A 13,099-nucleotide genomic window follows, 5' to 3' on the forward strand; every position below is an offset into this window, starting at 1 on the left:
GATTGGGCAGTTTTAACACAAAATCCCCTCATAAACTGCATTTATAGAGGTACTGTAAAATTATAGCCTTAGTGTTGTCATGCCAAATGTGTTCCTAATAAACCCTCAGTTTTGCAGAATTGCTCACTAAAGTGAACAGGGCTTATGAGGGAAGTAGAAATGGGGCATGCCATTCTAAATCTATGGAACTCTGGAGCAGATACGAATGAAAACTAGCGTGGTAACTCTGATAAAAATAAATACTGGTACAGTTAACTCCTTACAGGCATTTATATTGAGCATCACAGTGAGATTGGAGGCTTAAACCCTAGGACTCATGCTTCCTTCTTTCAGCTGTCGACCTTAGAGGGTATTTATCAAAACTTAAAATCTGATCCAGAGCATAGTCTTCTCCATTAATCCATTTTTTCATACAGGGGAAAGTATTTGTCACTTCTTGATCTTGACTCGCTGCTTTGCCAGATGGTTAATATAGTGGAAAGTGTAGCAATTGTTTAGTGCAATTACTTGCATTAAAGGAAGGCAGTTCTGTGGATGTTTAGCTTTTTTCTGACAGTCTTCATAAATTACTAAGCACTTCTCTTTAACTGGGAGAAAGCTCTCCCCTGATAGTGTTAAACATTAATATACTGGAGAAAATTGCTTACAAACCTCCATAATTTCTGTTATTCAGACATCATTTCTCCTGCTTTATCAGTCATTTTTGAGGTAATTTTTGTCAGAGAAACACATGTTGTAGCAGATTGTAATTGTGTATTTGAAAACTAATGGGTTAAATATATAAAATGCAAACATATTGACAATAAATTTATTTTAGTGTCTTATTCTGTTCTTGGAAGTGGCAATACTGATTGGGGGAAGAAGGAAGAAAAAGATAAAACTTCAATGATAACGAGCCATGAAATCTTAACATAACTATATTGGAAAGGAGAAAGAATTTGCGGAGGACTTCTGAATGAAAATTCCTTGAATACAGTAGAAATGGAATGATGCTTCAGTTTGCGTGATATCTTCTCTATATAAGAACTGACATTTCAGTATTTTTCACAGTACCCCAGTGAAGTTAGTAAAAACTTGGATGGTCCCTGTTTCATATAGGAGAAAGCTGAGACATGGAAAATTATTAGCTAAAGTAATATATTTCAGTTAATAGGGGAGTTATAAAGAAAAAGGTTTTCTGGTTTATATCAAGACAGGCATTAGAATCCTACAACCTGTTGAACCATTGAAATGAAGTTATATCTTTGTTTATATGAGATTTGGTATAAAGTAAGATTTAATACAAGTTGAACAATAGTTCTACAGAAGTTTAAAAGTTTCCCTGATTAGGGGCACCTGGGTGGCTCAGTCTTCAAGCGTCTGCCTTCGGCTCAGGTCATGATCCCAGGGTCCTGGGATCGAGCCCCGCATCGGGCTCCCTGCTCAGCCAGGAGCCTGCTTCTCCCTCTCCCACTCCCCCTGCTTGTGTTCCCTCTCTAGCTGTCTCTCTCTGTGTGTCAAATAAATAAATAAAATCTTTAAAAAAAAAAAAAGTTTCCCTGATTATATTTCAAACTGCCTGTTAAGCTCCACGATGAAAATAGGAATCAAAGGGAAGTAAATCTTAACCCTTCTCGGTCAGTACTCAAATTATGTGGTAATATAAATTAATACAAAACTTAATAACATGTTGGTTTTCAGTAGCTTAGTTGTATGAACTTTAAAACTGCTCATTATACTAATTAGGTATGCTTGGACTAGAGACCTGAGATCTAATTCTGTAACTGTTTCCCCCTTCACTTTGTCACACCAATAGTTTAGAATTTTTTGTCTTATGTTTTTATGGAATATCCTGATCCTTGCAGATTTATGGCACTGGTCATAAATACATTGAAAATAGTTTCCTGTTACATTAATAGCCTGAAAGCTTTGGAAAAAAGAGCAGGGTAATTATTATAAACATAATTATATTATTTCTTTTGAGTCTTTTTACTTGTTCTTAATATTGAAAGAATAAATGTGTTTTTTGTTTTTGTTTTTTTTTAAGATTTTATTTATTTGACAGAGAGGGAGCACAAGCAGGGGGAGTGGGAGAACGAGAAGCAGGCTCCCCACTGAGCAGGGAGCCCGATGCAGGGCTCGATCCCAGGACCCTGGGATCATGACCTGAGCCGAAGGCAGATGCTTAACGACTGAGCCACCCAGGCGCCTCTGAAAGAATAAACGTGTTTTAATTGTACTACTCATTGCAGACTTATGAATGCAGTTACTCTGGATTTCCAGTTATTCTGTGTTATTTTTTTTATTTTTATTTTTATTTAAAGATTTTATTTATTTATTTGACAGAGAGAGAGATAGCAAGAGCAGGAACACAAGCAGGGGGAGTGGGAAAGGGAGAAGCAGGCTTCCCGCCGAGCAGGCAGCCCAATGTGGGACTTGATCCCAGGACCCTGAGATCACGACCTGAGCCGAAGGCAGACGCTTAATGACTGAGCCACCCAGGCGCCCCTTTGTTATTCTTTTTAAAGAACATATTTGTTTCTTCTTCAGGTGATGGAGAAGATAACCGACCAGGAATGAGAGGGGGCCACCAGATGGTTATTGATGTTCAAACAGGTGAGGAATATTTGCAGTGGAAAACAAATTCTTTTAAAAGTCATATATTCTAAAATATCAGGTAAGCACAAAGATACTTCTTCCATTCATTGCAGAGGTGAAATACCACCCATAATAACCAAGTAGCAAAGAAAATAAGACATTAGCCACAGGTTTAACATAAAGGAGGTAGTAATACATGAGGGAAGGGAGGCTGCTGCACAATTGAAATTAGGTAACCTAAAAGAAATGTGCTGCCCTTTCTAGCTGTGAGTGTGTGTGGTTTTATATATGTTTGGTTTTTGTAGTAAACTGTGGAGTATTTCTGGGTTTTCAGTGCACTTATATTTTAATGCTATAATATGGGAATTATTGCAAGAGAATGAAGATATTTTTTGAGAAAGAGAATATCAAATTAAGTAGCTTAAGTGTTGATAGATCACTAATTGCTTAACACTCTTCACAAGCCTATAAATAATTTGTTTTAGCTATTCTTTTTTGCTGCCTTTTAGACTTTATTCTATAACTTGATACTGAAAATTTTCCTTAGGTTTCTACATGCTGGGACAACTTAGATACCATTGTATTTAGAGGTTAATGCTAAAATTATAGTAGGTTTTAAATTACCATCTGGAAAAGCAAATACCAAGAATTCAGTATAATTTTTTTTTTTTTTTTTTTTTAAATATTTTATTTATTTGGCAGAGAGAGACACAGTGAGAGAGGGAACACAAGGAGGGGGAGTGGGAGAGGGAGAAGCAGGCTTCCCGCCGAGCAGGGAGCCCGATGTGGGGCTCGATCCCAGGACCCTGGGATCATGACCTGAGCCGAGGCAGACGCTTAACGACTGAGCCACCCAGGCGCCCCAAGAATTCAGTATAATTTTACTTTATTATTTGGTTTTAGAAATCTTTACTTCAGGGAGTGCCAATATCCATTCAAGTAATAGTTTACTTTTACTTTTTCAGTTCTGTTACTGTGTTATGCTGATTCATAGTACCTCAGGAATAATTTTTGTTGACTCACATCGTAAAGTAATTAAGAATAAAAATTATTGCAGTTTAGATAATTATCTTCTAGGCATTAATGTATTTTCACAAATGTTTTGTAAGTAACAAGAAGAGAGGTTATAATATCTCTCTTAAAATTAACTGCTAAATTTGTATAGTAACCTGTGAGCTGGTTTAGGAGTATTACTAGTTTCTGTATGGAAGAGGTTCATTTCAGGGCATCTGAACTTGCTCCCCTAATGTTGGTCTATCTCCCCAAATCCTTTCCCTCCCACAGATACAGGTTTGACTCAGCTGTAGAGTCTTAGGCATCCTTTCTTCTGAGAATCCAATAAATATACATATGCGTTCTTTTTTTTTTTTTAAGATTTTATTTATTTATTTGAGAGAGAGACAGTGAGCACAAGCAGGGGAGAGGGGCAGAGGGAGTAGCAGACTCCCCTTTGAGTAGGGAGCCCAACACGGGGCTCGATGCCAGGACCCTGAGATCATGACCTGGGCCAAAGGCAGATGCTTAACTGACTAAGCCACCTAGGCACCCATGTTGTTGGTTATATTCTAATATATTTAAATTTTCTCATGATTCTGCTTATTCTTTTCTAGTATATAGACTATGCCTCTTTAAGGCTGTAGTTATCATTACCTTGGGATCTAGGTAGAAAAATTAAATGTTATATAGAGCTTTGCATTCCTTCAGGCAACGTTTGATGCTTTCTGAATTTAATTTAGGTACAGAGCAGAATTTGGGATATCTTTGGATTTGCTCTTTAGAAATCCTTCTATTTCTATTATAAAACTATTAATAGTATCAGTTACCAAGGTATTTTCATATACTTTATCATGTCTGTACCAGAGCCCTCTTATAAGTGATACCATGAGATTGATCTTAATCATCTTCAAAGAGATTATATTTATTGTTAATCTTTGAAAGAACTTTTTCTAGTCTGGTCTTACTGCCATAGCAACCAAATATAATGGTTGAGGATTCAGTTTGTGAGAAGGCAGTGTGTTAGACATACCTGGGTTTGAATCCTGACTTTACCACTGACTTTTTATTTGATCATGAATGAGTTATAATGATGATAAAAATGGGAATAATAAGTTATTGGGAGAGTTAAATGAAATAATGTATTTTATATATAATGTATATATTATTTATATAATGTCTTTTTATGTGCAACATTATATACAGTATATATTGATTGGTTTAAATGAGAGAATTTTATGTAAGTCTAGAGACCTTTTTAATCTTTGGTTTGAGTTTTTGACAGAATCACACAGTGGAAATATTTTAAAACAATTTTAAAACTTTTGAAAAATAATTTAAAACAACTTGAAAAGCAGTCTTGAGGGAAAAAAATAACTCACCCATAATCCCACATTTTAACTAACCAATGTTATTTCAGTATATTTGCTTCATCTTTTATCTGTGTTGTCCTGACTGATATTTTAGAGAGGAAGGGAAACCATAAATATACTTCTAAGATTTTTAGAGAAAAAAAAAAAATTAAGAATTTTGCTGATAAGGATTAGGTAGAGTTAGTAGTAAAGAATGACTTTCCCCGAGTAGAGTTTGAAGAACCTAGAAGTTTTATCTTAATAAAGTTGATGCCAGAGTAGTGAAACGTAGTAGAGAGACCCAGTCATTATTTTAAGTATTCATTTTAAGGATTTCTGGAGCAAGGGCTCTTAATCTGGTGAAGTTATATACAAAATTTTGTTCGTATGTACATTTTTCTAGGAAGAGAATCAGATCATCAAAAGGACTCTTAAAAAGAAGACCTTCACTAGTGTAAAACTTCATAGAGTTCATTTCATCTTTAAAGTGGCTTGTATTTCAAGCAATTATTGCTTCCCAGTGTTTCATGTATCTTGTTTTCTTAAAAATATAATGGTTCCTAAATTTTTTTTCACTTTCTTTTAAAAAACATTTTGCTATAGCTCTAAGGGTAGAGTAACAATTTAGAAAAGTACCTGATAGCATACATTTTACTATTTAATTTCAGAGCTTTCTGTCATCCTAAGTGAATTCTATCATTTATACCATGGTAGAGAAGAAATACAGTATTTTGTCCTACTGAATGTGTGTGTCAGTTTTATTGACTATTATCCCTGTACCTGGCAACTCTCCAGTTCGGTTCTTCAACTCTGGGTAAAATAAGGCAAATAGAAAGAGAGAAAAGGTATATCTATTCTGTTTCAGTGTGGAAGTTTGTTCAGATGAAAATTTAAATGTTCATTGTACCAGACAGTTCTTTGTTGGGTAACTCTCGTTGAATTTGAGAACCTATAGTGCCAGCCTTTTTTCATCTCTCAGGATAGGTAGTAAGACTCAGGCAAAAATCCCAGTATTTGGTAACTACAAAAGAAATGAAATGCTTGTCACTTGGTAGAGCCCTTCTATGGAAATCTGAACGTTTGTTCTGTACTAATTATATGAAAGTGCTTGCTTGCTTGCCTCTTTCTTCCTTTCTTTTTTTTCCACAGTGCCATATATAGGTTTTCCTTAGATTCCTTAAAGAAACTTTTGAAGGAAATAGGTGAATGTGGATTTTAGTTATTATTTACAAACTTACTCACTTGGCTGATTTCTTTAGCTTTCAATGACATGAATCTTTTTTCTTTCATATAGTTACCAGAAAGGAATTCTGGTAAGAATACAAAGTATATTGAAATATATATACAGGAAATATATATTGAATTCAACCAAAGGATCAGTCTCTAGATTTGTAATCATAGCTTTATGTAAGAATATAGTACTATTTAAAAAGGGAGGCAGATGAATCCAGTTGATAGTCTGCTGGGTCATAGGAGTTCAGGGGAATGGCTAAAGAAGGTAAGGTTGAAGAACATGTAAAATAGATTTCTCCTTCTAATTCACTCCTCTCTTCAAAATTCTCATGTCAATTTAAGGTCTTACTAACTGCATTTTCAGAAGGATTAAACTCTTGAATTAAATGTTCTGACAGGGTTTCATTTTTATCTTAAATATAAATTTATGTTTCTTAAAATTTTTTTCCATTTCGTTTGTTTTTCTCAAGGTATCTATATATTAAACTAAGAATTAAGTTAACTTCCTTCACTATTCTGTTAACTCTTCTCCTACCTCTTTTTGACACATAAATTTTGTTTAATGTTGGGCCCATGCTATGTGAGTGTATAGGGTTTGTATTCTGTACTGTTTCAAAGTGGAAACATGGATTTAATTATGAAAATAGTGTGCCATCTTGTGGAGGATTATTCAGTCAGCACAGTCTGATTTACCCCTAAGAATGAATAGAAGCATAGATCTTGCATTTGGGCTCATAAAATAAAAAGCCTGCTTCTTTGTGCTGAATGGTGAAAAGACACTGATGTGTTAATATTTCTACCTTATTTTTAGTATATTTAAGATGTGTATATTAGTATTGCTGGTAGTAAGTCACTGGAGGGTTTATTTAGTACTGGTACCAAAAAGACTTGTGCTAAAGAATATGGTTGAATTTGTTTTTGTGGCCTCAGAAATGACAGATTGACTCACTGATTGATGATTGATTCATTCAGTCTCAGAATGAAATTGGTTTGATATTTTGAACATAGGCTATATTGGTCACTTTATTTCCAATCCCTCTCTTTTTTTGGCTTCTCCTTCTCAGTCAAGTCCTATAATGCTGCAAGTTCAGAGCTGGCCTTGTTACATCTCTGCTTGGGATCTTCTGAAGCTCCTCCATGGTCTGTGGAGTTGAGTTCAAAGCCTTTATATTGTCATTTAACCCCTTCCACGATCTGGCCACTACCTGTCTTTTTAACATCATCTCCACCTGGTACTTTTTGTGTTCTTTTAAACTGAACAGTGCATTTACTCATCACACATTTTTAACCACTTTGCATGCATTATGTAATTTAATACTCATAGTAGCTTTATGAGCTAGGTGCTGTGGTGTGCCATTTTGGACTTGAGGAAACCAGTGGTTAAGAAACCCAGCTGTGGTGGTAGAACTACCGTTGTATCGAGATCCGCCTGACTTTAGAGTCCCTGTGTTTTAAAACATTTCTCATGTGGGGCGCCTGGATGGCTCAGTCGGTTAAGTGTCTGCCTTTAGCTCAGGTCATGATTCCAGGGTCCTGGGATGGAGCCCCACGTAAGGCTCCCTGCTCAGCGAGAAGACTGCTTCTCCCCTCCCTCTGCCCCTCTGCTCCTGTTCTCTCTCTCCCTGACGCTCACTCTCTCTCAAATAAATAAATAAAATTTTTTAAAAAAAAATTTAAAAATAAAACATTTCTCATGTGTTTTTCTGTCTCTGTGCCTTTGTTATACTTTTTACTGTGCTTGAAACGTTCTACTCTGTCTCCTATTCTGCCAACAGAGGCACCTTTTTTTTTTTTTTTTTAAGATTTATTTATTTAGAGAGAAAAAGAGCATGCATGTCAGTAGGCGAGAGGGAGAGGGAGAGAATTTCAAGCAGACTCCCCGCTGAGCACGGAGCCCTACACGGGGCTCCATCTCACGACCCTGAGGTCATGACCTGAGCCGAAATCAGGAGTCTGATGCTTAACTGACTGAACCATCCAGGTGCCCCCAGAGTCACGTTCTGATGCATAGGTCAAATACCTTTCTTGAGTCCCCTCAGGTATACTCTCTTCCCTCTTTTGAACTCGGATGGTACTTTTTACCTTTCTTATGGCATTTAGTCTGCCCTGCATATGGTGATTTATGTACTTGTGTTATATTCTTGATTAGATTGTAAGCTCCTTGAGGATAGGGACTGTCTTCTTTCTTTTCTGTAAAATACCTTATCAATTCAGACTAGCCCTGGGAAAACATTGACTGTACATTCCTCTGAGTGCCGGGAGAAATGGATAGCCACAATAGGCTATGTGCCTTTAAGAAAAAAATATAGAGAATGGGCTGCTGCTTGAGGAAGACTGTACTGCCCAGGGATGTAAGTGAATTGTTACATGAATTGTTACATAAGGGTAAGCATGAGACTGGACCCTGTTGCAAATAATGTTTTCTTTTTTCTGTTTCCTTACTTCTTACTATAGTTCTCTCCAATTATTTCTGTAATCTTTAAAAGTTTTTGATACCCTTTACGCATTAAATAATACTTTTGCTCATGTTTGTTTCTAGATAATATTTCATCTCTGAATGATTTAACTTAAATGATTAGATGATATAATTAAATTTTGTCATGCATTTTATTCAGGTATGTCAAAAGGTCCTGTTTCCATCTGATTCATTCAATTTTACTATTAAACTTCAGCTAGGACTACAAAGCATTCACAGACAAGAATGACATCTTGGATTAATTCCATTGGGATGCTTGCTCTCTGCCAGATTTTATTTTGCTCAGCTATCAATGAGGCTGTTGTGGAAATGTGGGTTTTCTTTGCTGTGAGAATTTATGCGTACAAAGAGACCTGCTTTTCAGAAAGAACATTGAGAACCCAGAGCCCAAGAGGAAGGGTTATTAAAGTTAATGAACCAGGGTAACCTTATCCAGAGGGTACCCAGAAACACTATAAAACAAAAGGTCAATTGCTATTGCTATTTTAGTTATACACCCCCCTCCCTCTCCTGGCTTCAGAATTTAACAGGGTTAATTGCCTTTACAGTGAGGCCTTGGCAAATAATTTTTAAGCCAGATGAAAATTCTTTTTTTTTTTTCCTGTAAAACTTGAAATATCTGGTATTGCTGCATGCCATTTGGGAAACAGAATGTTACTTAACATGATAATGGATTGTTTTATAGTTCTGAGATATGATAGTTTTTTAAGTTTCAAATAATTGCCATTATTTCACATTTGTACAGAGCTAGGAAGTTCTAGGTACTGAGTTAGTCATGGAATTGGATACAGTAATGCTGTATTTATTGCATCTGTGGCACTTAGTAACTACAGAGTATTTTTTATTTTTGTGCATGTTTTAAAGGTAGAAATGCTGTTTGTGCTTGATAGCCTTCAGAATGTTTTCAGGTAACTTACATCTGAAGAACTACACCACAACACAGAGTTTTGTAAGTGAAAAAACTAAGACCCAGGGAGGTTATGTGGCCCATATTTGATTTGATTGCCCAGTTAGCACTAGAACTCAATCCTGTTGCAATGGTATGTTCTTACCCAGAAGCATTGTTTTGATTTCTGTAGCTTCTGGGGCATAGAATGGGACATTTCACTTAGAAAATTCACTTAGCGTTTGAAATTATATGAAAATATGATAAAAATCTCTTAGAAGACAGTCCAACTCTATGAATGTCAAGAATTTTCTTAATGATGTTACAGTATTTCTAAATGCACTTTGAATTGTAACTGTTCATGGTGGGACCTAACTTAGATGACAGTCTCCACATAAATAGGCCTAGGTCATGCCAATTAGGGAGTAGACAGCTTTACAATGTTCCTGTATGTCTTAACTTTTTTTTAAAAAAAGAGGCACCTGGCTGATTCAGTCAGTAGAGCATGTGACTCTTGATCTTGCAGTCATGACTTCAAGTCCCATGTTGGGTATAGAGCTTACTTAAAAAAAAAAAAAAGAAAGAAAGAGGGGTACCTGGATGGCTCAGTCAGTTAAGTGTCTGCCTTTGGCTCAGGTCATGATCCTGGCCAGGGTCCTGGGATCAAGTCCTACAGTGGGCTCCCTGCTCAGCGGGAAGTCTGCTTCTCCCTCTCCCTCTGCTCCCCCCCACAACTTGTGCTCTGTCTCGTTCTCTGTCTCAAATAAATAAATAAAATCTTAAAAAAAAAAAAAAAGGAAAGAAAAGAAAATGTAACTTTTTAAATAATTGGGGGGCTTGTGTAAGCAGTAGATATAAGACATTTAAAAGGGGGGAAATATTTGAAGAAAGGAGAGGCACTATTATAAAGAAGGAGGTGGATGATAACAGTGTTATGTATAAAGATTGTCACTAATCACGGGGCAAGAAATCAGTTTTGTTGCAGTGAAACAGCCCATGGATATAATAGACATTTCAGAGTTAGAAGAAACCGAATTTTCAAGATACCTGGAATGACTTAAAGGTTGACTTCTAAGGAGTTAAGCCTACCATAGTATATTTGGAAAAGATTTCCCTGGTTTCCATGGGAATGCCAAGGCTGTACATCACCTTATTCTTGAGGTGTCTAGCTTTAACTCAGAGCTAGTTTTAACCATTGTTTTTGATATTGCACTAGAGGGAAAACAGTTTTAATGTGAAGTTTTTTTTCAGAAATAGCTAGATGTCTTTATGTTCTATTTTAGACCATATGTTCCTTTGCGATTTCTTTCTTTTCTTTTCTTTTTTTTTTTTTTTTAACAATCTGACGCTGCATTGCTAAGAAGCTGCTAAATGTAAACTTTTTGTGGCCTAGCACAGAAACTCCTAAACTGGCAGTACATGAGATTCACTCTGCATACTTGAAAAAAATACAGACTCTTCTTAACCACTGAAGACCTATGAAAGAATCTCGGGGAATGTCTCTTAGTTATTTGTATTTTTTACCAATCTTTCAAAATAGGTGGTCCTGCAGCAGCCTTTCCATATACCCACGTTTAGGAGATACTAGCCTAGTATATATTTTGAAATGTTACCCATTGACAAATTTCATTTTTAAGTTTATTTAGAAGTGCCTTTTTAAGTGATCTTAAAAACTATGGCTACGTCTGGGTGCCTATATTTAAATTTTATCCTTAAGGGTTTTTTATACATATTTTTCTAATTTTCATAGAGACCGTTTATTTGTTTGGTGGCTGGGATGGAACACAAGATCTTGCTGACTTCTGGGCGTACAGTGTGAAGGAGAACCAGTGGACATGTATCTCTAGAGACACTGAGAAAGAGGCAAGTTCTCAGACTTTTCATCCATCTGTATTACAATAGGGGTGTGGGTGTACCCTTCTTTTTCTGGATGATTTGTATTCTTTTCTATACCCACAGTAGTAGCAGAAGTCTTTGTAGTAAACAAGTTTGGTTTAAGTATTCTTGCATTCTAGCTTCTATACCTGGTTCTTCAACTACTGTTATATGAACAAATCTATTTCATAGAGCTAAATAGAAATGGGTATCAAATATAATAGTAGTTTTTAACTACTTTAGTCTGGAAATGAACTGTGTAATAATCTTTTTTCTCATGTTCCTGTCACCTCTACTCGTGTTCCGAGCGTTCATCTTATTTTGATTTCCTCTGGAAAAATGTGCTTTTATTGTCCTTACCTTTTCACTATTTTGGTCCCTCACTATTTGACTATGTATCAGTTGTCACAAATGATATATATTTTATTTTTGACTAAAATTGTATTCACGTGTGTGTCTATTGATACATATATACATAAAGCATTTCCTTAGTGAATAAGATGGCTTGGATTTATGGCTTTGAATTACGTAAGTGCATAATTATACACTAGTATAAAGCAGATGTTAACTGATTTATTTTTTCCAGATCTTTATAGAATTTTTTATTGTACCCTCCATCTAAGCTGTTTCAGATTACAAGGTGAAAAATAAACTTTAACAAAACGATGGGACCTGAAAACGAAAAGTGGGGGAAAAGACCTAATTCAGAACGCACTGCTTTTAATCTAGAATGGCCATTTCAGAAGATCAGTGCTCTGTCTTTAATTCTAGGAAATTGGATTCTGCTTAGCGTGTTCCAGTGATTAATTTGGGTAGTTTTTATCTTTTCAAAGATATCTTAAATTCTGATTTCTATTTGTTATCTCTGTGAAAATATGTAAAAAATGGCCTTTGTCTTTCAGTGTTAAAGTACCATTTTCTGAAGTGATTATTTGTATCTTCAACAAAAATAGAGATCTAAAAAAATTCCTAACTTATTTCTTTTAAACTATTATAAATCTAAGTTGATTGCATCTGTAATTATTCTTGCAGTAAGTCTAGGATTCATCCTGAAATCCTCCTTCTTCATTGAATGTGTCTAATTAGTGCATAAGTTCCAACATTTCTAGCACCCAATACTGCATTTCAGATGTCTTTTCTGCTCTACTCCTTTTGGCACTAATTGCAACACTATGGTTTCTTTCTTAAACTTTTGCCTCCACTGTTAATCTGTTGTCTATTTTCCATTCATTAAAAAGCGTATTTGGCCATGTGACACTTGCTTAACCCCTATGGTTAGCTTCAGTCCCTGTTTCACTTATGTCTTACATTCCATCTATTCCAAGCACCCACCAAACCTCAGTGGCATATAGCAGTAGGTGTTTATTTTGTTGACGAGTCTACAGATAGGCTGCGTCATTCTTTTGGTGTTGGCTGGACTCATTCATGTGTCCCGGAGTCAGCTGGCTGTCAGCTAGTCTAGCATAGCTTCAAGTGGGGGGGCTACTTGGCTCTGTTCTACATAGTTGCTCACCTTCCTGTTGGCTAGCTGGGGCTTGGGGCATGTCAGGGGCAGGACTGTAAGGAGAAAAGGTAGACATGAGCACGCCACTAAATTTGTTATTGTCCCATAGGCCAAAGGAAGTCATATGGTCAAAGCTAGAGTCACTATATGGTGAGGGGCACTATCAAAGGGCATAGATACAGGAAAGTGTGAATAAAACAACA

The 13,099-nt window shown here is 36.0% G+C and overlaps 1 protein-coding gene across 7 annotated transcripts in view; it reads left to right on the forward strand.

The window, feature by feature from the left end:
* MKLN1 (muskelin 1) overlaps nucleotides 1-13,099 on the forward strand; it is a 312,186-nt gene that overhangs the window by 235,935 nt on the left and 63,152 nt on the right. For all 7 annotated transcript variants that reach the window (XM_036078087.2, XM_078059570.1, XM_078059572.1 and 4 more), the window contains 2 exons: nucleotides 2,530-2,595; nucleotides 11,268-11,380. In XM_036078087.2, coding sequence (XP_035933980.1) covers nucleotides 2,530-2,595; nucleotides 11,268-11,380 — 179 coding nt within the window. The remainder of the gene's footprint in view (nucleotides 1-2,529; nucleotides 2,596-11,267; nucleotides 11,381-13,099) is intronic.

This window comes from Halichoerus grypus, chromosome 12 (assembly GCF_964656455.1).
Source record: "Halichoerus grypus chromosome 12, mHalGry1.hap1.1, whole genome shotgun sequence".
NCBI lineage: Eukaryota > Metazoa > Chordata > Mammalia > Carnivora > Phocidae > Halichoerus > Halichoerus grypus.